This window comes from Carcharhinus amblyrhynchos, chromosome 2 (assembly GCF_965287045.1).
Source record: "Carcharhinus amblyrhynchos chromosome 2, sCarAmb.v2.hapA, whole genome shotgun sequence".
NCBI lineage: Eukaryota > Metazoa > Chordata > Chondrichthyes > Carcharhiniformes > Carcharhinidae > Carcharhinus > Carcharhinus amblyrhynchos.
The window spans coordinates 22,458,232-22,483,329 of record NC_137325.1 but is presented as its reverse complement, the minus strand read 5'-3'; the positions used below and the strand labels follow the sequence as shown (position 1 = coordinate 22,483,329).

Here is a 25,098-nt window from a genome sequence, read left to right as displayed (position 1 = left end):
GGCACAACACGAACCTGTCCTACTTAGAACTCAGTTGTGCCAGGAGACACCCATTAGGACAGCAGAAACACTCCAATGTATCCCTGAAGAGGTCAAATATCCTTGTTGACGCATGGGAGATCCTGGCTTGGAGTCTCCCAAAACGGAGAAGATTCATTCACGAAAGCACCAAACATAGAGAGACTTCATTGGGAATACAGATGTTGGCGTGAACACCTCATTCTACCCAAACCTTGAAGCACCACCTGCTCTGCACGTGGCAGAGTCTGCAGATTGCTGTCAAGTTTAGTGTGCAATCTCAGGACCCATCGAGCTGAGTGCAAGTCATCCTTGATCCAAAGAGCCCAAGAGAAGTAACAGCAGCAGCCAGCCGTTTTGTAGGCCAGTTACACACCTTGAGAGATTGCAAATAACTTAGTTATCCTGAGGTGGTGGCTTTTGATGAAAAATCATTTGAGCTTGGGTGTCAGCGCCTCAATTGATTGTGCCTAACAGTGCTAAAATGCATTTTTGACGCAACAATGCACATTGATGTTAGGATCCTTCATAGAGAAGTGGTTTATCAACTGATGTAACTTGCACCAATTATTTATCTCAAGCTATGGAAATACTATTGCTCAAGAGTTGCAATCCAGTATCATTGCCAAACGTTGTAACTATGCACACACATGTAGTATATATTTAGCCCGGACACATTCAGTTCTTTGATGGCTACATATATCTAATCATTTTATTAAACTATTTAATAGCTAGCACTGCCATAAACTTAACTCAAAGTATTAAAAGGGTTTGAGCACTCCCAGAAAAGACTGAATCACTTGGTGCATATGAAATCCCAGACCAGATGGTGCCAGACTCAACTCCAAATTTTTGGTTTACTTAAAACTCAGTTGCAGTGCTACAGAAAGAGTTGAATATAAAGGGGGGGAATTAGCTTTCGTTCAATTGACAACTATGTGCTCTATATACATTATATTACAACTGTAAGATTATTTTGAAAAGTAGTTCTGACTTTGCTAACCATGGCTTAGCTGGTAGCATTCTTGCAGAGAAGAGAACATTGTGGTTTCAAACCCCATTCCAGGACTTGGGACCAGTGGTCTAGACTGACATCCCAGTGCAGTACGGAAAGAGCGCTGCATGTTGGCACTAATGTATTTTGAATGAGGTTATATCAAGGCCCTGTCTGTCCTCTCAGCTAGTCTCAAAGATTCCATGACACTATTTTGAAGAGGAGTGGGGAAGTACTCCCCAGTGTCCTGGCCAATATTTATCCCTCAATAAACATCACAAAAACAGATCATCTGTCTTTATCATGTTGCTGTTTGAGGGTTTGCTGTGCACAAATTAGTTGCTGAATTTCGTATATTCTAACAGTGATCACCCTAAAGGTGAAGTGGTTTGACACGTCTATTGATTATGTGAATGCTAGAGAAGAGCACATCCTTCTTTTTATACTTTGTATAATTACGAAATGTATGTTGCACTGAACCTGCATATCTACAGTTCAACTTACCGTGGATTTCTCAAATTCTCTCTTCCTTACCAGGTCAAGTAGTTCACTTGTTCACCTTGGTCCACGATTTGTAATTTGATTAAAACAGTAGCTCTGCTAGCTAAAATCAAAACACTACTGCAACAAAATCAAACATCCTTCAAAACATGACTGAGCTTCTCTTTGTACAGATATGAAGGAAAGTATGAGCTTCAAAGTTCCATCAAATGCACATAAGTCACTCGTACCCTAACGTCTGATGCAAAACAGTTCTCAGTATGTTTGTGTTGAGCAATTTAAGTGCCGAATCGCCATAATCAGGATTAGAGAAGTAGCATGGGATCACCTGTGGGAAGTAGTCTCACACCATATCAGCTTTACACTCGCTACAATAACAACAACAGACTATTCAATACAAAATTCAAAGACTAACTAGCCAGTACACATAAGACAGTTAGATCTCTAGTAAAAAGACATTTCTTTTTAAAAACTCCTTTGATAACTACTGAATGCCTCAGAACACTTCACAATCAATGAAGTACTTTTGAAGCGCAGTCACTACTGAAGAAAGCGTGGCAGCCAAACTACGCAGAGCAAGCTCCCACAAAAACATTGTGATAATGACCAATCTGTTTCTGTAATGTTTATTAAGGGAAAAATACTGGTCAGGACTCTGGGAGTAACTGTCCTACACTTCTTCAATCTGGTGTTTTTGGAATCTTTTACAATCACCAGAGCAGGCAACTGGGGTTCAATATAATTTCCCAGCCGAAAAACAGCATCTGTGGCAGCGCACTACACTCTTCAGTATTGATTTTAATTTTTGTGCTCAAGTGTTAAATGCATTAGGATAGAGGCCTGGGTGGGATCTATCCCAGGATATTGTGGGAGGCAAGAGAGGAATTGCTCGGGCCTTAACAGATATCTCTGCATCCTCTTTGGCCACAGGTGAGGTTTCAGAGGATTAGAGAATGACCAATGTTGTTTGTTTCCTTTTTTAAGAAGGGAAACCTTTAAGAGATAACCCAGGTCAATAGAGGCCAGCGAACCTGATGTCAGTGGTGGGGAAGCTGTTGGAGAAGATTCATTCGCATTTGGAAGTGCAGGTTTGTTAGTGATAAGCAGCATGGTTTGTGGGGAGAACGTCAAGTCTCACAAACTTGACTGAGTTTTTTTTTGAGGTGGTGACAAGAATGGTTGATGAAGGAAAGATGGTGAATGTTCTCTACATGGACTTGAGTAAGGCACTTGACAAGATCCCTCATGGTAGGCTGGTACAAAAAGTAAAGTCTCCTAAGATCCTGACTGTGCTGTCTAGATGGATACAGAATGGGCTTGGTCATGGAAGACAGAGTGGTGGTGGAAGGGTGTTTTTCAAGACAGAGAACACAAGAAGAACACAAGAAGAACACAAGAAGAACACAAGAAGAACACAAGAAGAACACAAGAAGAACACAAGAAGAACACAAGAAGAACACAAGAAGAACACAAGAAGAACACAAGAAGAACACAAGAAGAACACAAGAAGAACACAAGAAGAACACAAGAAGAACACAAGAAGCAGGAGTAGGCCATCTAGCCCTTCGAGCCTGCCCCGCCATTCAATAAGATCATGGCTGATCTGTCGTGTCTCAGTTCCACATTCCCGCCCTCTCCCCATGACCCTTAATCCCCTTGCCTATCAAAAACCTATCAACCTGTGTCTTAAATATATTTAGCGAGGCAGCCTCCACCACTTCAACAGGCAGAGAATTCCAGAGATTCACCACCCTTTGAGTGAAGAAGTTCCTCCTCAACTCTGTTCTAAACCGCACCCCCCCCCCCCCTTTATCTTGAGGCTGTGCCCCCTGGTCCTACTGTCCTTTCTGAGCGGGAAGAGCCTCTCCACCTCTATCCTATCCATCCCATTCATCATCTTATATGTCTCAATGAGATCTCCCCTCATTCTTCTAAACTCTAACGAGTACAAGCCTAGTTTATTCAGCCTCTCCTCATAGTTCAACCCCCTCAACTCCGGTATCAGCCTAGTAAACCTCCTCTGCACTCTCTCCAAGGCCAAAATATCCTTACGTAAGTATGGCAACCAAAACTGCACAGTACTCCAGCTGCGGCCTCACCAGTGCCCTATACAGCTGCAGCAAGACCTCCCTACTTTTATATTCAATCCCCCTTGCTATGAAGGCCAGCATCCAATTTGCCTTCCTGACCCCGAGGTCCCTCTGCACTGTCGCATGCTGCAGTTTTTCGCCATGTAAGTAACAGTCCTTCCTACCATTATTCCTACCAAAGTGGACAGCTTCACACCTGCCAACATTAAATTCCATTTGCCAGTTCCTGGCCCAATCGCCCAGCCTATCTAGCAGACTTTCCACACCCTCCGCACAATTTGCCATTCCACCAATCTTGGTGTCATCAACAAATTTCGACACCATACACTCGGTTCCCTCCTCCAGATCATCTATATAAATGGTAAATAGCTGAGGCCCCAGCACTGACCCCTGGGGCACTCCACTAGTCACCAACCGCCAACCCGAATAGCACCCATTGACCCCCACTCTCTGCCTCCTATTTGACAGCCAATCCCCTATCCATGCTAACACCCTACCCCCAATTCCATGCCCCGTGACCTTCTGTAATAACCTCTTGTGCGGCATCTCATCAAACGCCTTCTGAAAATCAAGAAACACCACATCCACTGGCTCTCCTCTATCCACCGCCCTAGACACATCCTCATAGAACTCCAATAAATTCATCAAACACGACTTCCCCTTAACGAAACCGTGCTGCGTCTGCTCTATCAAACAATTCTCCTCAAGATGCCTCGCTATTTTCTCCTTGATCACGGATTCTAACATTTTACCTACAATAGACGTTAAACTAACCGGCCTATAATTCCCTGCCTTTTGCCTGCCACCCTTCTTAAACAACAGCGTAACATTAGCCGTTTTCCAATCTTCCAGCACCTCCCCGGAATCCAGCGATGTTTGGAAAATAATCACCAAGGCATCCACTATCACCTCCGCCATTTCTTTCGGAACCCTTGGATGCATTCTATCCAGTCCTGGGGACTTGTCCACAATCAGTCCCTCCAGTCTTTAGAACACTGCCTCTCTAGTAACAATAACGTCATTCAGGCCCTCCACTCCTACCATCTTTCCATCGCTAACACCCGGCAAATTATTCACGTCCTCCTCCGTGAAGACTGAAACAAGAAAGTTATTCAAGGCCTCAGCCATTTCCCCTCCCCTACCACTAAGTCCCCCCTCTCATCCTCTAAGGGTCCAACGTTCACCCTAGTCAGCCTCTTCCTTTTTATATATTTATAAAAACTCTTACTATCCTTTTTTATATTAAGCGCTAGCCCAGCTTCAGTTTATCCTACCCTCCTTTATCAACTTCTTTGTCATTCTTTGTTGATACTTAAACCTCTCCCAATCCTCTTCTCGCCCACTACTCTTAGCTACTCTAAACGCATCCGCTTTTAATTTAACACTTTCCTCTACCTCCTTCGTTATCCACAGCTGATTATCTCTCCTCCTACGATCCTTTTTAACCATCGGAATACATTTCTGCTAAGCACCAAGAAAGATCTCCTTAAAGATCCTCCACTGTTCCTTAGCAGACCTACCTTCCAATGCGCTCCCCCAATCAACATTCGCCAATTCCTCTCTCATCCTATCGTACTCCCCTCTGTTCAAACAAAGGAACATGTCCAGGAACCCAGTTTCTCCTCCTCCATCTGCATCAGAAACTCCACCATACAGTGATCACTCTTCCCAAGAGGATCCTTCACCACAAGGTCCCTAATTCTACCTGCCTCATTACATAACACCAGATCCAAGATAGCTCGCTCCCTCGTCGGCTCCAACACACACTGTTCAAGGAAACTATCCCAGCAGCATTCCAAGAACTCTTCCTCAAGCCCAGGGACAAACAGAGGTCAATAACAACTGGTGTTCCACAGGGATCAATGCTGGGACCTTTGTTTGCAACATATATAAATGATCTGGAGCAAAATGTATATGGTCTAACGAGTAAGTTGAGAATGGCAAAAATTGGCACTGTTATAGATAGCAACAAAGATTGTCAAAGGACACAGCAAGATCTCGATAGATTGCAGACTTGAACAGACAAATGGTAGATAGACTTTAATCCAGACAAATACGAGGTGATGTATTTTGGAAGATCAAATTCATCTGCGAATTATACAGCATATGGCAGAACACTCAGGAGCATTAATATACAGAGGGATTGGGGCGTACAGGTTCACCGATCCCTGAAAGTGGAAACACAGGTGGATAAGGTGGTCAAAAAGGCATACAGCATGCTTGCCTTCATCAGCTGGGGCATCGAGTATAAAAGCTGGCAAGTTTTGTTACAGCTGTCTCAAACTTTAATTAGGCTATTTTTGGAATTTGCGTGCAGTTCTGATCACCTCAGTACCAGAAAGACATGGATGCTTAGGACAGGGTGCATGAATGTTGCCTAGCCTGAAGAGTTTTAGGGAAGAGGAGAGTTGAACTGTTTTCATTGGAAACTCGAAGGCTAAGGGGCAACCTGATAAAAGTCTGCAAAATTACGAGAGGCATAGAAAGGGAGGATAGTCCTTTTTTGCAGGGTGAAAGGGTTGACTAAAAGAGGGCACAGGTTTAAAGTGAGAGGTAAGTTTAGGGAAGAAGTGCGGACAAAGTTTTTCCACACAGAGTGTGGTGAGTGCCTGGAGCACACTGCCAATGGAGATGGTGGAAGCAGGAACGTTAGCAACATATCTTCACAGACATGAACGGGAGGCGATCAGATGAATAGAAACCACGTATTGGCACAGGTGTGGTGGGCCGAAGGGCCTGTTCCTGCACAGTATTGTTCTTATTTAAATTGGACGTGGATGCTGTGGAATAGTTCTGCACGAGGTTCACTTTATCCCGACTGAGAAACACTGCCAGTTTAACTCTCCTCTGCCACCCTGCATTGCTCAACCTAGCAACAGTCAATCAATAACCTTAACTATAGTCCAGGCCACCTAACCTCTCACCCTTAACTATTAATCACAAATAAAAATATCAAAAAATCCCAGATATTAGTAAAGTCTTGTAGGGAAGTTAGAGTAACACCCTTGAAGTATCTTTCAATTCATCCTAACGAAATTATCATTTATGTTCTAATACTGTAAAAAGTGGAATAAATTGAAGTGTCACACGTCTGCTCTGTGGATTACAAAGTTGCAAAATTCATTACAGTTGGATAAAGTTACACAGTCATGGTCTATAAGCTGCTCAAACCCAGTGTGGATAACCTCAAACCTGCGTTAAAAGGCAGGGAATCTAATATTTAATGAGTGCATTATTTTATATTATACGTAGCACTGCCGTTAGCTGCGGCAAGAAATCCTTAGACTTCAATGTGGAATAAGAAAGGGCTTTCAAGTATTCTTAGCATAATCAAGGTTACATCAGTTGTTGCCTTGTATTACAATGTTTTGTGCACATTTGATATTTTCTCCAGCCTTGGAAGGTCTAAAATAAAAAGAAAGCAGTTTTCTATGAATTCTCTTTCTCCACTCCAACATTCCCCACCAGCAGAGTCAGACAATCAACCTGCTTCTGATACTCATGTTGTTTTATGTTACTGGATGCAAGAAACATGTCTGGTTCTTCAATCTTCTGCATCTCTGCATTTGATAACATGGAAATTCTGAACCAGAGGTGCTGTTGTAACTGGTTTCAGCTGGAATTATTTATTACCTGGGCCTTCACATTTTTTAGCTCAAAATGCAATAGACAAAATGAACAAATGCTGCACAAATCATGCTGAGGGCTTGGGAGACAACTTTGTAAAAAACTATACCCAAGTAGCTCGTAAGTGGCAAATGTTTAAGGATGACATAATACCTATATTCCTCCACAAACAGAAACATGATACACCAGCCAATGTATTACACTTCATTGAAGTTTGCACTTAACATAAACATGTATGTTAGTAACTTTAATTCAGGTTTCTCAAATTTGTGATATGATCTCTGCTTCTTCCAGCACATCACTGTAACCATAGCAAGTTAAACAGATCACATAAGTACATATAAAAGTTCAAGTTCTTTATCAAAAACTCCCAAACTTCCCAACTGCCATATTGTATTAAACGTGATTATAAAAGTAGCAACTTAGAGAAGTTCAGGTGGCATTAACCTACAAGAAAGAATCATAGAATCCTATAGTGCAGAAAGAGGCCCTTCGGCCCATCGAGTCTGCACTGAACACAATCCCACCCAGGCCCTACCCTCATATCCCCTACATATTATACCCACTAATCCCTCTAACCTACGCATCCCTGGACACTAAGGAGCAATTTCTTGGCATAGCCAACCAACCTAACCCCGCACATCTCTGGACCATGGGAGGAAACCGGAGTACCCGGAGGATAGGCCCCAGAATCATACTCCAACTTTCGAAGCGCCAGTGAACACACCATATGTGATATTATTCCCTACAACCACCACCACCTCCTCCATTGGATTAGTTTGTACAGTTGCTCAACATGATTAATATTTGGAAATTGCTGAGAAAGTAGTCACAGTGGTACAGTGGTTAGCGCTGCTGCCTTACAGCGCCAGGGAGCCAAATTCAATTCCAGTCTTGGATGGCTGTGTGAGTTTGCATGTTCTTCCTGATTTCCTCCAGATGCTTCGGTTTCTTCTCACACTCTAAAGATTTGCGTGTTAGGTTGATTGGCCATGCTAAATTGCCTCTTACTATCAGTGTAAATATGTGGGATTACAGGGATGGGGTCTGGGTGGGATTGTTGTCAATGCAGGTTTGATAGGCCAAATGGCCCCCTTCTGTAATGTAAGGATTCTATGAAAGAAAAGCACGGTAGAACAAGACAAGACAACATGGGGGATATTGATTTACCAGTGCCTGATCACTGAAAATTCCTGACCAATTTTTCAATCACTTCCCCCTATTTGTCTCCCCAATAACTCTGATTTCTCTCTACAGATGCTGCCAGACTTGCTGAGTTTACCCATGATGTTTTGTTTTAAATGACAGATTCCCAACATCCACATCTTTCCTTTGACTTGGCATTTTTGTTTTAGGATGGGGGATATTTTCCTACATTTAAAACTGTATAACTTCTAAAATGAAAAAAGGAAAGTTGCACTTTCATTACAAGTTTCACCTCACTAGTATTAGTAAACAGGCCCTAACCAAAGTGCTTCTGCTTTTCTCCATTTATTGCTGAGACTCTTCTGGCATAAATTTTTTTAAAAAAGTAATCGCTGGCTGGGGTAAAGCATCACCTGAGGCAGTCAGAGACAGTGTTCCCCCCCCATCCAAATCTCCCACGGTCACATGGAATTTAATCCCCTTCTTACCTCCCACCCTCCCCAAAAATAAACAGGGGATAGGAGGAGATGGTTGAGGAATTTTTAACCTCTCACTCTTATCGGTGAGCAGTGCAGTGGGCGGCCTGGGGCTTTGTTGAGACTCTGCCTCCTGCTGTTTTCCTGCTGCTTCATTCCCCTGGAGGAGGAGGTGAAGAGAGAGAGAGGCCTGCTCACTCCCCTGAGTCCTCGGCCTCTCCTGATTCCTCTCCCCGCCGCCGCCGCCGCCGCCGCCGCTACTACTTTCATTCTCACCCTCCTCGGTGCTCTCCATCCTGGCACCTCCACCTTCTTGGGGGCCTGTGGGAGGAGGCCTAGGCCTCCCGCTCGGTTGACGGCTCACTCGTCCTCGTCGTCGTCGTCGCCGCCGCCGCTGTTATTGTTGTTGCTGCTCCTCAAGCGCCTGCTCCCGCGCTCGAGCCCACGGCTCTCACTGCGCCAGGGACCGAGGGGGGGGGGGAACGGGGGAGGGGCGCCTCCAACATGGAACAGCCCGGTGGCGCAGCGCGACAATGTCGCACGTCACCTATTTACGGCACGGCTCCTCCTTCTCCTTCTGGAGCCACAATACGTCCCCCCCCCCCGTCTCAGCGCCCTCTACAGGCTTCAGGACGTACGTGCAGCTTCCAGGTTGATTCTGGATCATTATCCTCCACTCCCCTCATGCAGCTTCCAGGTTGATTCTGGGTCATTGCCCCCCCCATCCCCTCGCTTCCCGCTATGCAGCTTCCAGGTTGATTCTGGGTCATTGCCCCCCCCATCCCCTCGCTTCCCGCTATGCAGCTTCCAGGTTGATTCTGGGTCATTGCCCCTCCCCACCGCCCCCCCAGCCATGCAGCTTCCAGGTTGATTCTGGGTCATTGTCCTCCTACCCCCCTCTCCCCCGCCCTATGCATGAGCTTTGGGAGCACTGCATCACTCACCTGATGAAGGGGCAGTGCTTTGAAAGCTTGTGCTACCAAATAAACCTGTTGGACTTTAAACTGGTGTTGTGAGACCGCTTACTGTGTACACCCCAGCTATGACTGTTACGTTATATTCTACACCCTCCCCTTCTCCCCTTTGTGGTCTAAGAACGGTATGCTTTGTCTGTATGGCTTACAAGAAACAATACTTTTCATGGCACGGCGGCACAGGGCTTCAAAGTGCCAGGGACCTGGGTTTGATCCCTGGCTTGGGTCACTGGCTGTGTGGAATCTGCATGTTCTCCCCGTGTCAACGTCAGAAACCTCTCAGGTCCTCTTTCAAGGTCAAACCAAATAGACAAACTCAAATCAGGACAAAGTAAGAGGGGAAGCTCCCCAAAAGGAAGGGGAACAGCCCGAACAAAAACAAAAGTACAAAGGAAACTTAAGACACATCAAATCAAAATGTGATTGTCAGGGTCTATAACGCACCCCAGCCCCTGCGGTGCCCCGTGGGCACGGAAGGCGTCGACTGCGCCCGCGGACACCACATGCTCTCTCTCCAGGGACACCTGGCCGTGAACGTAGCCACGGTAGAGGGGCAAACAGTCGGGATGGACGACCAGAAACCTCTCTGGTTTGCGCTCACAGTCTGAAGGATGAGCTGGTTGAGTGGATTGGCCATGTTAAATTCTCCCTCACTGTACCCGAACAGGTGCCAGAATGTGGTGACTAAGGGATTTTCACAGAAACTTCATTGCAGCATTAATGTAAGCCTACTTGTGACACTAACACATAAATTTTAAATTTTTCACTGTACCCAAATACATGTGACAATAATAAATCCAATCAAAATAAAATGTGGGAGGGCGTTGTACTCTCGGATTTGATTTGATTTATTATCACATGTATTAGTATACAGTGAAAAGTATTCTTTCTTGCTCGCTATACAGCCAAAACATACTGTTCACAGAGGACATGGGAGGGGGGAAGGAAAGGATAGAGTGTAGAATATAGTGTTACTGTCACAAGTAGGATGAAGAGAAAGATTAGCTTAATATGTGGTAGGTCCATTCAAAAGTCTGATGACAGCATAGAAGAGACTGTTCTTGAATCAGTTGGTACGTGATCTCAGACTTTTGTATCTTTTTCCCAACAGAAAAAGGTGGAAGAGAATATTGTCCAGTGTGCATGGGTCCTTGATTCTGCTGGCTACTTTCTCGAGGCAACAGGAAGTGTAGACACAGACAATGGATGGGAGGCTGATTTGCACCATGGACAGGACTACATTCACAACCCACCACCACCCTTCAAACAGCCTTTCCTCTGCCACCTCCAACATGTTTTATAATCAGTATGTAAAATGCACCTGTTTTTCTCATGTCCCTGAGATTTTTCACCTGCACATGGGTGGTCAACAGTACCCTCGAGATCAATCTTCAAATTCCTGAAGGCTCCAGGACAACCCAGGAGGGTTGACAATCCTACGTACATGTAGCTGAGGTGTGCTGAAACCCTCTGCCTTCAATTCTAACATATGTAGTGAAGTGAAGTCCAGCATCAGAGAGAAATTAGGCCCACCCACCCCGCTTCCCAAATATCTAAACTAAAGGCACATTGAACAGCAGCACCGAGGGCTGCAGTGTCAAGGATGCCAATTGGGGAATGGGATCAAAACATCAAACATGAAGCCACATCTGCCTTCTCAGGTGGACATTGAAGATCCTATGGCGCTGTTTCGATGTGCAGCAGGGGCATTGTCCACATGTCCTGATCATGATTTATCCCTCAGCTAGCATCACTAAAAACACGTTACCCGGTCATCATCTTGTTGATGGGTTTGGGACCTTGCAAATGTGGCTACCACATGTCCTGCATTTTTGAATTGAATTGGTTTATTATTGTACGCATTGAGATACAGTGAAAAGTATTGTTTCTTGCATGCTATACAGACAAAACATACCATTCATAGAGTACACAGGGGAGAAGGAAAGGATAGTGTGCAAAATAGAGTGTTGCAGTTAATGATAGGGTGAAGCAAAAGATCAATAGGACTGTTCAAAAGTCTGATGGCAGCAGGGAAGCAGCTGTCACACTTACTAAATTCATTGCCACAGTTAATAAATTTCAAAAGTATTTTCATTGCTTGTAAAGCACTTTGGGAGAATCTTAAAGTTGTAAAAGGTGCTATATAAATGCAGGGTTTTTTTTAACAAGTCTAGTAATATGGAGCCTGCAGCTTTAAAAGCAAAGTAAACAATAAGCACTAATAGAAAAGAAAAATGCTGTGGACACTGGAGATTCAGCATGCTTTTGTATTTAGTAACAATTATTAATAGACCTATTTTGTTTCAGGGTTTATGCTTGAAGCATTCACTTATCTCTTTTTTTAACTTTTTATACACTGACACACTTTCCATCCCTTCCCATTATTTTTGGTTTCTATTTCAGAGCCAATGGATGCTAATCATTAAAAGTGACAATCATCAGCTCGTTTTACAAATCTGATCAATTTTGAAATATATCTGGCACATTCCAACTGACATTATTGTAGCTCTCAGACATATGGTACAGGTGTCCCAATCAATTGAAGAAAGCTACATGGCATGAATATATTTTGTTTTGATTTGGGATCTCACTCAAGTGAACTTAAGCACAATTTTATATTATTTAGGGGATTTCTGATCAGTCATGCTTGTAGATTTCAATACTTTCTTCATGTCAACAAGAATTATTGAGAAACTAAGCACAGAAAGAGACTATTTGATGCAGTTGGTGTCTTTAGGTGCCTCCTCCCATTCTAACTGCCACGTCCCACACTGCCCATCCTGATCCTTTGTGCATGCATTAAGCCTCCCTCTTAAATGCTACAATAAAAATCTGCTTCAACCATTCTACGTGGCAGCCTGTTTCATGTTCTCACCACTCTGTGTAAATAAGTTCCTCCTCATCCTTTATTTGTTCTGTGAGTGACAATCTAGTATTTATTTTCCTTTGTTCTGGACTCACCCACAACTGCAAATGACATCCATCTTATCGGACCTTCCTACTTTAAAAAAGGCCTCTTAACCAGAGAAAATTGCTCCCTGCCATTTCAAACCTGGTCAATACTCTCATCCACCCAGTTCTGGTAACTGCTCTACAATTTCCATTCAAATCCAATGACTTGATGACAGAAAATAGCTTCTGGCTTTTTTTCAATCCGGTGACCTCAGATCTACCTGCAGGGCTGGGAGCAAGAAAATTTCAGGAAGTAGAACGGAACCAATTCCTTGTAGCAATACAAGATTTCTGTACCATTGCTGTCTTCTTTTTAATTAAGTTCAATAAATCAATAATTACACTCAATGTTAAAGCCATGGACCCTTTTCATTAATTCAGAACGTACCCTCTTCATATAAATACTGCATTGTGCTATATTGGCACAGTGGTTAGCATTGTTGCCTCGGACCAGATTCAATTCCAGCTTCGGATCACTGACTGTGTGGAGTGTGCAAGTTCTCACCATGTCTGCACTGGTTTCCTCCAAGTGCTCCTGTTTCCTCTGACAGTCCGGAGATGTGCGGGTAAGATTGATTGGCCATGCTAAATCGACTCATAATGTCAGGGGATTAGCAGGGTAAATATGTGGGGTTATGGGGATAGGGCCTGGGTGGGATTGTTGTTGGTGCAGGCTCAATAGGCTGACTGACCTTCTTCTGCACTGTAGGGATTTTTTACACTGATTTATTATTTTAAAGTGAAAAGTTACTTTTTTTAAAAAAAGGAGTCCACAAACATAATGATCACTGAAAGCCCATTTTGTCTGATCATACCATCAAAATAAACCTGTACGCCACAAATCAGAAGGCAGTTCCTTCTTCTTAACCTATCTGATTTCAATATATTTGCTATTAGCTATGTCACATTTACAGAGAGTGCTATTTGTACAGAAGACCTGGTTCTGATATGTTCACATAATCTACAACATCGCAGCCTTAAGGATAGAGGTTACATTTACTTTGGAAGATCGCATGTCTATTCTAGTGCAACAGTTTTATTGTAAGACTTTTTCTTAACATCAGTAAGTGTTCTGTTTCAAACAGGCTGGTGGAGTAGCAATAGATTTTGATCAGAATGGCTACAAGCATCCCCTCAAGAGCACCACAGGTGATAAAAAGATGGCCCCACCAATTTAAAACACACCCGCCAGTAGATTCAGATGATTATACATTGTTAAATGCCTACAGTGTAGAAGGATGCCATTTGGCCCATTGATTCTGCACCAACCCTCTGACAGAGCACCTTACCCAAGCCCACCCCCACACCCCATTGCCTTAATCTCACACATTCTTCTCACTCAAGGGCTGATGAGCAAATTTCAACAAGGAAAACTTTGGCACAATGTGAAATATGAATCTTTTAAAAATCAATGTTAGCAACATCATAGAATCCCTGCTGTACAAAAGGAGGCCATTCAGCCTGCACTGACAACAATCCCACTCAGGGCCCTATCCTTCACTATTTACCCTGCTAATCCATCTGACACTAAGAGCAATTTAGCATAGTTAATCAACCTAACCCGTGCATCTTTGAAGTGTGGGAGGAAACCAGAGCACCCGGAGGAATTCCATGTAGACACAGGGAGAATGTGCAAACTCCACACGGACAGTCATCTGAGGCTGGAATTGAACCCACGTCCCTGGCACTGTGAAGCAGCAGTGCTAACCACTGTGCCACCATGCCACCCATAATTAGCAACCAATCTGCTCACCCTCCACACAAACTTCTGGGCAACCGCTGGATATTGCATGGGTCAACTCCATGAATATTAAAATGTGAACAAAAGATAGAAACAAGGAGAAGCAGTCCAGAAAATCCCAAGGTCAGGAAGGGTGAATATTTCAACTTCAATATGGTCAACTCTGTAATTATACACAATCAACGAAAAGTAGTTTGGTTTGGATAATGGCATTCACAAGCCAACGCAAAGCTGTTGTGTGCTCAATTTCAAAATAAGGAAAATGCCACTTCGGACCGAAATGAGGAGACATTTCTTTATACAGAGGGCTGTGACTCCTTGGAATTCTCTACCCCAGAGGGCTGTGGAAGCTCACTCATTGAGCATGTCTAAGGTAGAGTTTGCTGGATTTCCGATTAAGCATAACATAAAGGTTATGCAGATATTGGGTGTAAGAAGTATTGAACTGCCTGATCGGCCATAACCGTATTAAATGGTGAAGCAGGCTCGATGGGCTGAATGGCCTACTCTTTTTCCTATGTTGCCAGACAGTAAAATATTTTCAACCAGTTCTTTACACATTCTCCCTGTGTCTGCGTGGGTTTCCTCCAAGTATTCCAGTTTCCTCCCACAGTCCAAAGATTTGGTGATTAGGTGGATTGGCCATGACAAATTGTCCTTAGTGTCAGGAGATTAGCAGTGAGGTTGCAGAGATAGGGCTGGGTGGGACTGTTGTCAGTGCAGGCTTGATGGGCAGAACGGCCTCTTTCTGTATTGTAGGGACCCTTTGATCTTTAGATGCTGGATTATTGGAAGCCGTAACAACTGGGGTCCCTGGAGTCTGTAAGGGGAAAGCAAAAAGTAATCCATGTCTAGCATTCAATATATTGTGCATTCTCAGTATTGGCTTACTGGTATATTAGTGTTGCTGTACAAACTACAAATATCTTCTGGAATGATGGAACACTTTTCCTTGACATTATAAGAACATAAGAACATAAGAAATAGGAGCAGGAGTAGGCCATCTGGCCCCTCGAGCCTGCCCCGCCATTCAATAAGATCATGGCTGATCTGTCGTGGCTCAGTTCCACTTTCCAGCCCTCTCCCCATAACCCTTAATCCCCTCTCTTATCAAAAAACCATCAACCCGCTTCTTGAAAATATTTAGCGAGGCAGCCTCCACCACTTCAACGGGTAGAGAATTCCAGAGATTCACCACCCTTTGAGTGAAGAAGTTCCTCCTCAACTCCGTTCTAAAACGCCCCCCCTTTATCTTGAGGCTGTGCCCCCTAGTCCTAGTGTCTTTTTTGAGCGGGAAGAGTCTCTCCACCTCTATCCTATCCATCCCATTCATCATCTTATACGTCTCAATGAGATCTCCCCTCATTCTTCTAAACTCCAACGAGTACAAGCCTAGTTTATTCAGCCTCTCCTCATAGCTCAACCCCCTCAACTCCGGTATCAGCCTAGTAAACCTCCTCTGCACTCCCTCCAAGGCCAAAATATCTTTGCGCAGGTGCGGCGCCCAAAACTGCACACAGTACTCCAGCTGCGGCCTCACCAATGCCCTATACAGCTGCAGCAAGACCTCCCTACTTTTATATTCAATCCCCTTCGCTATGAAGGCCAGCATCCCACTTGCCTTCCTGACCACCTGCTGCACCTGCAAGCTGGGTTTTTGCGACTCATGCACAAGGACCCCGAGGTCCCTCTGCACCGTCGCCTGCTGCAGTTTTTCGCCCCGTAAGTAATAGTCCTTCCTACCATTCTTCCTACCAAAGTGGACCACCTCACACTTGCCAACATTAAATTCCATTTGCCATTTGCCATTATTGACACACTGTTTCAGAATATGGGAATGGGAGAGGATGGATTATATCCGGTTATCATAGAACAAGGTCAGAATTTATCAGGGATCCTCCAGAGTGAAAAGGTTGAGAATCAGTGTTAAAGGAAATGAAAAAATGGTGTTAGCAGCTAACTGAACAGGGAATTGGAAATGAGAAAGATCTATAAATAACTAACAAAGAGAGAAATCCATGTAAATCCAGATTACTGTTTTTTTATTCATGGCTGTGGGCATCACCAACGAGGCCAGCATTTATTACCTTATGGTGCAGTTATACATGCCGCTGTTAGGGTGGGTGTTCTAGGATTTTGACCCAGTAACAGTGAAGGAATGGTGATGCACTTCCAAGTCAGGATGGTGAGCGACCTGAAGAACTTACAGCTGGTGTCCCCTCATGCATCTTGTCCTCTTGGAGGGAATGATTATGGGTTTGGGAGATTGTTGAAAGAGCCTTGGTGTGCAGGTTGCAGACGGTAGAGATTGTTGCTGCTGTCTGCCTGTGGCAAAGGTTATGTTTAAGGCAGGCTAATCCAACCTTTTTATGGGTGGGGGGGAGGGGGTCAAAGAACAAAGAACAATACACAGCACAGCACAACAAGCACAGGAAACAGGCCCTTCGACCCTCCAAGCCTGCTCCGCTCATTGGTCCACCTAGACCATTCTTCTGTATCCCTCCATTCCCAGTCTGCTCATGTGACTATCCAGATAAGTCTTAAACGATCTCAGTGTGTCCGCCTCCACCACCCTGCTTGGCAGTGCATTCCAGGCCCCCACCACCCTCTGTGGAAAATACAACCCTCTGATATCTGAGTTAAACCTTGACCCCCTCACGTTGAACCTGTGACCCGTCATCTTTTTTTCTCACTCAAAGGCCCAATGAGCAAATTTCAACAAGAAAAGCTTTGGCACAATGTGAAATATGAATTTTTAAAAAAATCAACGTCAGCAATATAAATAAATCAGAGAATTCTGGCCTGGAGATTTGCTAATGTCATATGGGCGGATTCAAACTAATTTGGCATGACGGTCAGAATCAAAGCAGAGATGAATTAACTGAAGGGGAACTAGACAGTAGGGCCAGTAAGACTCAGAAGAAGAGCAAACAGGGTGTGGTTATTGATCAAAAAAGACCTGGTGGACTGAAGTGCATTTGTTTCAATGCGAGAAGTGTAACAGTTAAGGCAGATTAATTTAGAGCTTGGATTATTACTTGGAACAATGATGTTGTTGCCATTACAGAGATTTGGTTAAGGGAAGGACAGGATTGGCGGCTTAACATTCCAAGATACAGATGTTTCTGGCGGGATAGAGAGTGATGTAAAAGGGATGGGGGAGTTACACTACTGGTTAAGGAGAATATCACAGCTGTACTGCAGGAGACACCTTGGAGGGCTCATATAGCAAGACAATATGGGTAGATCTTAGGAATAAGAAACGTGTAGTCACAATGTTGGGGGTTTACTACATGCCTTCGAACAGCCAGCGTGAGATAGGGGAACAGATATGTGGGCAGATTTTGGCAAGGTGTAAAAGTAACAGGGTTGTTGTGGTGGGTGGTTTTAACTTCCCCTATGTTGACTGGGGCTCACTTAATGCTAGGGCAGAGTTTGTAAGGAGCATCCAGGAGGGCTTCTTGAAACAGTATGTAGATAGTCCAACTAGACTAGATACTGGACCTAGTATTGAGGGATGAGCCCGATCAGATGGTCGACCTGTAGGGGAGCAGTTCGGGAACAGTGACCACAATTCAGTGAGTTTTAAGGTACTGATGGGTAAAGATAAGTATCGTCCTCAGTTGGAGGTGCTAAATTGGAAGAAGGCCAATTACAACAATATTAGGCAGGAACTGAAGAATGTAGATTGAAGGCAGAAATATGAGGGCAAGTCAACATCTGGCATGAGGGAGGCTTTCAAGTGTAAGTTGATAGGACTTCAGGACCAGCACATTCCTGCAAGGATGAAGGATAAGTATAGCAAGTTTCAGGAACCTTAAATAAGGAAAGATATTGTGAGCCTCGTCGAAAAGAAAAAGGAAGCATTTGTTCAGGCTAGGAGGCTGGGAACATATGAAGCAAGTGTGGAATACAAGGAAAGTAGAATGAAACTTTAGCAAGCAGTCAGCAGGACTGAAAGGAGTCATAAAAAATGATTGGCCAGCAGGATTAAGGGACCAAGGGTTTTTATACATACATAAAAGAGCAAGAGGGTAGCCAGGGAGAGGATTGGCCCACTCAAGGACAGGGGAGAGAATCAATGCATGGAGCCAGAGGAAATGGGGATGTATTAAATGAGTACTTTGCATCTGTATTCACCAAAGAGAAGGATTTGGTGAATGATGAGTCTGGGAAAGGGTGTGTAGATAGTTTGGGTCATGTTGAGATCAAAAAGGAGGAGTTGTTGGGGGTCTTGAAAAACATTAAGGTAGATAAGTCCTCAGGGCCTGATGGGATATACCCCGGAATACTGACAGAGGCAAGGGTGGAAATTGTTGGGGCCTTGACAGAAATCTCAAGGGGATGGTCAGGCATCAATGGAAGATCCTGCTGTAAATTCACGCTGGCATGAAACTGATTTCTGGGCCTCCCACCATATTTCCCCCTCAGGCCCACCACTGAACATGCCAGCAGGAGCTTGAGAGAATTCGGCCCACATACCTCGATGGGGCACAGGTCTAGATACCTCGGGGTCACTTTCTGGACAACACCTCATTGACATATCCTCATAGCTGTTGAAGACTGGGACAGCCAAGGTCCCTGGCACTCAGAGGGCTGCTGAACACCAGCCACCCGCTCAGGCCAGTCAGATGATGAGCCTCTGTAAGCAGCTGAAGGCAGCACAATGGTACAATGGTTCATAGTCTGTTTGCATTCTCTCTAATGTTCATAGAATCCTTACAGTGCAGAAGGAGATCATTCTTCCCATTGAATCTGCACCAAAACAAACCCACCCGGGCCCTATCCCTATAACCCCACATATTTACCCTGCCAGTTGCCCTGACACTAAGGAGCAATTTAGCATGGCCAATCAACATAATCTGCACATCTTTGGTGTGTGGGAGGAAACCTACGCAACATGGAGAGAATATGCAAACTCCACACAGACAGTCACCTGAGGCCAGACAAAAATAACCCCTTTTGCTAGCCTCTCCAAAAAGCAATCAATCTTCTCGTGAGCCTTTGGTTCCCCTTCAGCAAGAAACATTGCAGCAGCTCTCTGAGATCTGCTTTGACTCAACATTAAACAGGAGTTTTTAAAAAAAGGATGAAGACGTGAACAACTTGCTGAGCAAACAAAATGTCAGTGTCAAAGCAGTAAATTGGTCATTTTTTAAAAAGTGTGCAATTAATATAAATGGTCATTGGAAAGGACCGAGCAGCAGAGCTAACTAATAAAACCATTTTTTGACTCTTTGTTTATGAAATGGAACTAGGGAGACACAGACTAGGCCCCAAGTCCAGATGCCCAGGGAAAGGGAGAGGAGGGGGCCCTACTCAACACAAACACACACACACACACACACACGCATGCACACACTCGCACACATGCACCCAGACACACACACACGTGCACACATGCACTCAGACACACATGCACACACACTTGTTCAGGAGTGGCCAAACCATGGCTCATAAGCTGCACTTGGCTCTTTCACACAGAGTTAGGCTCATTCCTTGTGCTGTGAAACCTGTTAAATCTGCATTAGAGGGAGATAAATATTTGGGTGCAGCCATGGCCATGAACAACTTCAGAAGCGGTAGAGAACCGGAGAGCAGGCAGCAGTAGAGGGAGGAGGGTTAACATCAATGATTCGTTCCAACGCCGTCAGGAAATTTCTTTTGCAGAATCCCGTCAGTATTACTGAGGGCCATGTGACCCTCAGCGCCGTTTTCCCTAGCTTCCTTATCCACCGTCTCAGAACTGACCATCTAACTTGTGGCCTCTGCCTAGAAAGGGAGGAAAGAGTTTTGTACAAACAAGAATGTAAGAATCTACAATGTGGGGACACAAATACTCTGAATCCAATGCCTTGTTCAGTGGGTGGTTACGACCTCCCCTGCCCCCACCCCCCCAATCTTTTTTAAATCTCTTGACTGATTTTCCACATTGGAAGAACAAGGATGCCAAAGTCAGTCATGTTATAAGCAAGGACTAACATAGATTTTTTTTATCCATTCATGGGATGTGGGTGTCACTGGCAAGACCAGCATTTATTGCCCATCCACAGAGTAACTAGTGAAGGAGGCCATTCAGCCCATCAAGTCTGCACTGAAAGAGCACCTTATCCAGCCTTCAGCCCTATCCTCCAATGCTGTGCAATTACCACGGCCAATCAACCTAATCTGCACATCTCTGAACTGTGGGAGGAAACCCATGGAGACACGGGGAGAATGTGCAATTCCACACAATCACCCAAGGCTAAAATTGAACACGGCCTCTGGAGCTGTGAAGCAGCAGTGCTACACTGTGCCAACATGCTGCCCACAAATTACCATTGAGGAGGTGGTGGTGAGCTGATTTTTTGAAATGTTGCAGTGTGTGTCAATGAAGCAAATTTGTCCAAAGTTTTTTTTAAAGTTTATTTATTAATGTGACAAGTAGGTTTACATTAACACTGCAATGAAGTTCACTGCAGTGAAAATCCATTAGTCACCACACTCCAGTGGCTGTTCGGGTACACTGAGGGACAATTTAGTCTGGCCAATGCACCCAACCAGCACGTCTTTCGGACTGTGGCAGGAAACCGGAGCAGCCAGAAGAAACCCATGCAGAGACGGGGAGAACATACAGACTGCGCACTGACAGTGACCCAAGTTGGGAATCAAACCCAAGTCCCTGGCGCTGTGAGGCAGCAGCGCTAACTGTTTATTTTTGCCACGACCTGAATTGTATGTGAAGATGAGAGAGAAAAAAAATGAAAGTTTTCTCGCAGAAGTATGTGCAACAGGAATAAGAACAAGTCTGTAAAGATTCTGCACTTTACACCTCATGGCTCCTGAATGTCTGAAAACTACTGTACGTGGTCCAAAGTTTCAGAAGGTTTGGCTGCTCTAGTTTAATGCCAGGTAGTCTGTCCAGTATTATTTATTGACTTTTCTGTAGCAGATTCATACAACCGAATGGCTTGCTAGGCCACTTCAGAGGGCAATTATAGGTCAACTACATCGCTGACATATGCATGCCAGACCAGAGAAGGATGGCAGAATTTGTTGCCTAAAGGGCATTCATAGAAGAAACATTAAAATTAATAAATTGTAGCCTTAAGTAAGAATTGAAAGAATGGGAAATCTTGCAGGAAATTGAGACAGATTTATCCACTAGTTATGGAGGTACTTTGGCAGCTATTGGAGTGATGAAAAAATTGCAAGGATGAAATCTGAAGAAAAACAGGAAATGCTGCAAACAATCCACTTGTCGGGCTCCAACAAGTTCTTATTATATTAGTATCACAAGCAGGCTTACATTAATATTGCAAAGAAATTACTGTGAGAATCCTCTAGTCGCCATACTCCGGCAACTGTTCGAGAGAATTGAGGGAAAATTTAGCATGGCCAAACCAAAACTGAGAAGTGATACAGGCTCTTTTCATTAGAAATAGAACAACTTTCATTTATAATCAGGCACTTCACAGCCATCAGAGGTCACAAAGTGCTTTTTGCAGCCAATGAAGGGCTTTTGAAGTGTAGTGACTGTTGCAGTCTGATAGTAGAGGTCTTTAAAACAATGGAAGATTTAGCATGTAGACATAGAAAAGGTGTTTCCTTTGCAGTGAAGATCAGAGCTAGGGACCACAAATATGTGATAGTCACTAATAAAACAATAGAGAATGCTTATTCATAATCAATCAGTCTGCACCATAATGCTTCTCTTTTGTACATCTAAATGTTCAGCAAAGTTTAAAGTTTATTTATTAGTTTTCCATGATGTGCAGGTTAGTTGGATAAGTATATGGGCTTTTTTTTATTGAATCCTACAGTGCAGAAGGAGGCCATTTGGCCCATCGAATCTGCACCGACCACAATCCCATCCAGGCCCTATCCCCATGCATTTACTCTATCTAGTCCCCCTGACAATAAGGGGCAATTTAGCATGGCCAATCCATCTAAACTGCAAGTCTTTGGGAGTGTGGGAGGAAACCAGAGAACCCGAAGGAAACCTATGCGGACAAGGGAGAATGTGCCAACTCCACACAAACAGTGACCCAAGCTGGGAATTCAACCCAGGTCCCAGGCATTGTGAGGCAGCAGTGTTTACCACTGTGCTACCGTGCTGCCCCTAATTATGGGAATAGGACAGGGTGGCTGGGTCTCGGTAAGACGCTCTGCTGGGGAGTTGGTGCAGAGGGATTGGGATGGGATGAGGATTCAAAGAGGACTTTGTGTTCCCAGAAGAGCCCTGCCTAAAACTTAAACAGCATATTTAGAGTCACAGAGATGGCATTGTTGGTGATATCATTAGCCATTGGAATTGTCTTGAAACTATAGAATTCTATATGTATAAAAAATCATGTTGTTATTCCTTTAGGACTTATTGCTGTATTATTAGGAATTGTAGAGATGATATAATTTTAAGAGCATATAATATGTTATGATAATATAATTAAATTATATAATATGGCAATTGCAATTACTGGACATCAGTACCAAGAACAAGATGCTAGAGATAGAATAATAGGTAAGTTGAGGCAAAGAGGCCATTCAGTCCACCACATCTATGCCAGCCAGAAAAAAACTAGTTTTCCATTCTAATCCCACCTTCCAGTCTGTAGCCTTGCAGCTTATAGAATTTTTGCTGCAGATCGAGGTACGTTTTAAGCGAGTTAAGGGTCTCTAGCTCCACCACCAAAACGGGGTGAGTTCCAAATTCTCACCAACCCTGGGTGAAGAGATTTTTCCTCATGTTCCCTCTAATTGTTTTACCAACACCTCAAATCCATGCCGCCTGGTAATTGACCCCTTAGCTAGGGGAAACAGGGCATCCTTGTCTACTCTATCTAGGCCCATCATAATCCAGTACACCTCAATCAGCACATTCCTCAGCCTCTTCAGTTCCAAGGAAAACAAAATTGGCCTGTCCAATCACTCATCATGGCAACCAGTTTCAAGCCCCGTGCAAGATTCTTGGAAATTTCCACTGTACATTTTTCAGAGCAACTATGTCCTCCTTGTAATGTGGTGACCCCAGAACTGTACACAAAATTTCAGCTGAGGCCTAATCAGCATTTTATAAAGTTCTGGTATTTCATCCCTGCTTGGGTACTCTACACCTATACCTAGCTCAATAAAGGAAAGCATTCCAGTTTCCTCTTGCAGTCCAAAGTCAGGTGGATTGGCCATGCTAAATTGCTCTTCAGTATCAGGGGACCAGCTAGAGTAAATAGGGATTGGGCCTGAGGTGGGATTTTGGTTGGTGCAGACTCAATGGGTTGAATGGCCTCCTTCTGTACTGTATGGTTTTATGATATTTTATGATGATATTTTCCATTTGCAAAAGCTTTAATCAACCATCCCTCTTTGTTTCCTGTGGCTGAACCAATCGTGGATCCAACTGGCCACATGTTCCCCTGTATCCCTTGGACTTCTACTTTTCTGACCAGTCCAAGGTTGTAAATATGAAAAGAAAGCTAATGTTTGCATGTGACCTTTGATCAAAAATAGGTTACGTGTAAGACAGCCACATTCATATACGTGTCTGACTAGCAGAGTGTTTCCCACATTTTTATTTCAGAAACAACTTCAGAGCACGAACTCTCCTCACCATTCCCCACCCCTTCCCATTTCATTCCATTTCTTCTTTTCACCTAATTTTTTATCATCCTTCATTCTCACTTCCATTTTTTCACTTCTCCATTCTCCTCTCCATCTTGCCCTTAACACCCCCTCTCTTTCACACATCCCCTCCCTCCCCCCTTCCAGTCAGAGCAACTGCCACATTCCACCTGCAGTCCCTTAACAGTGTGTACCTCTTCTGCCATTCACACATTCTTATCACTTAATGGACACTTTTAGCACCTTTCTCAGCTTTGTTTGTTTTCATTTATATTCCCTTTGCCCTATTACAGCCCCCACCCACCCTCATAGTATAAACCTCTTTCTTTGCTCTTAGCTCTGAGGAAGGATCATCCCGACTTGGCTCTATTCTCTCTCCACAGATGCTGTCGGACCTGCTGAGTTTCTCCAGCATTTACTCTTCTTGTTTCAGATTCCAGCATCCGCAGTACTCCGCTTTTATTCCAGAAATTTGCTTTGGGATTCAGATTTAAAAGTGGGGGGAGGGGTGGGGAACATAGAATGTTCTTGGGGTGCAAGAGGAAGTAGTGGGGCGACAAAGGCTCTGTGAATGAATGGGCGCCGCAGTGAGTAACATGCGGCAGTGCCATTCATTCATGGAACTGGGTCACATGACCAGGGCACACTTGATACACCGGGATCCACGGGCGGCTGCGCTGGGCCCGGCCGACCGGCGGTGCTCTGCGCGTGCTCCAGGTGCTGTTGCTCCTCTGGCTGGTTGCCGACAGACTGTCTGTGCGGGAGGTGGAGGGGTTTGCAAAAATTGCGACCCGAAGGAAATCAGCCGCCTCCTCTAGATATTAAATATGCCAAGGGATCACCGTTTTATTATTACTTTTTTTTAGAAAGGCAAAGTAATAGATATCTTCCTCTTACCTCCACTCAAAAAAAAGACTCGCAAGATGGTGCAGGCAGTTTTTGTGCCTGTCAGAGTTTTGTAGCCTTGGAGCCAGAGGACAGCCGC

General features: G+C 44.2%; 1 protein-coding gene across 2 annotated transcripts in view; it reads right to left on the bottom strand.

The window, feature by feature from the left end:
- Positions 1–9,309, bottom strand: part of marchf6 (membrane-associated ring finger (C3HC4) 6) — a 97,155-nt gene extending 87,846 nt beyond the window's left edge. For both annotated transcript variants that reach the window (XM_080203447.1, XM_080203456.1), the window contains exon 1: positions 9,129–9,309. In XM_080203447.1, the coding sequence (XP_080059573.1) occupies positions 9,129–9,147 (19 nt within the window). In that variant the 5' untranslated portion in view covers positions 9,148–9,309. The remainder of the gene's footprint in view (positions 1–9,128) is intronic.
- Positions 9,310–25,098: the final 15,789 nt, after the last annotated feature.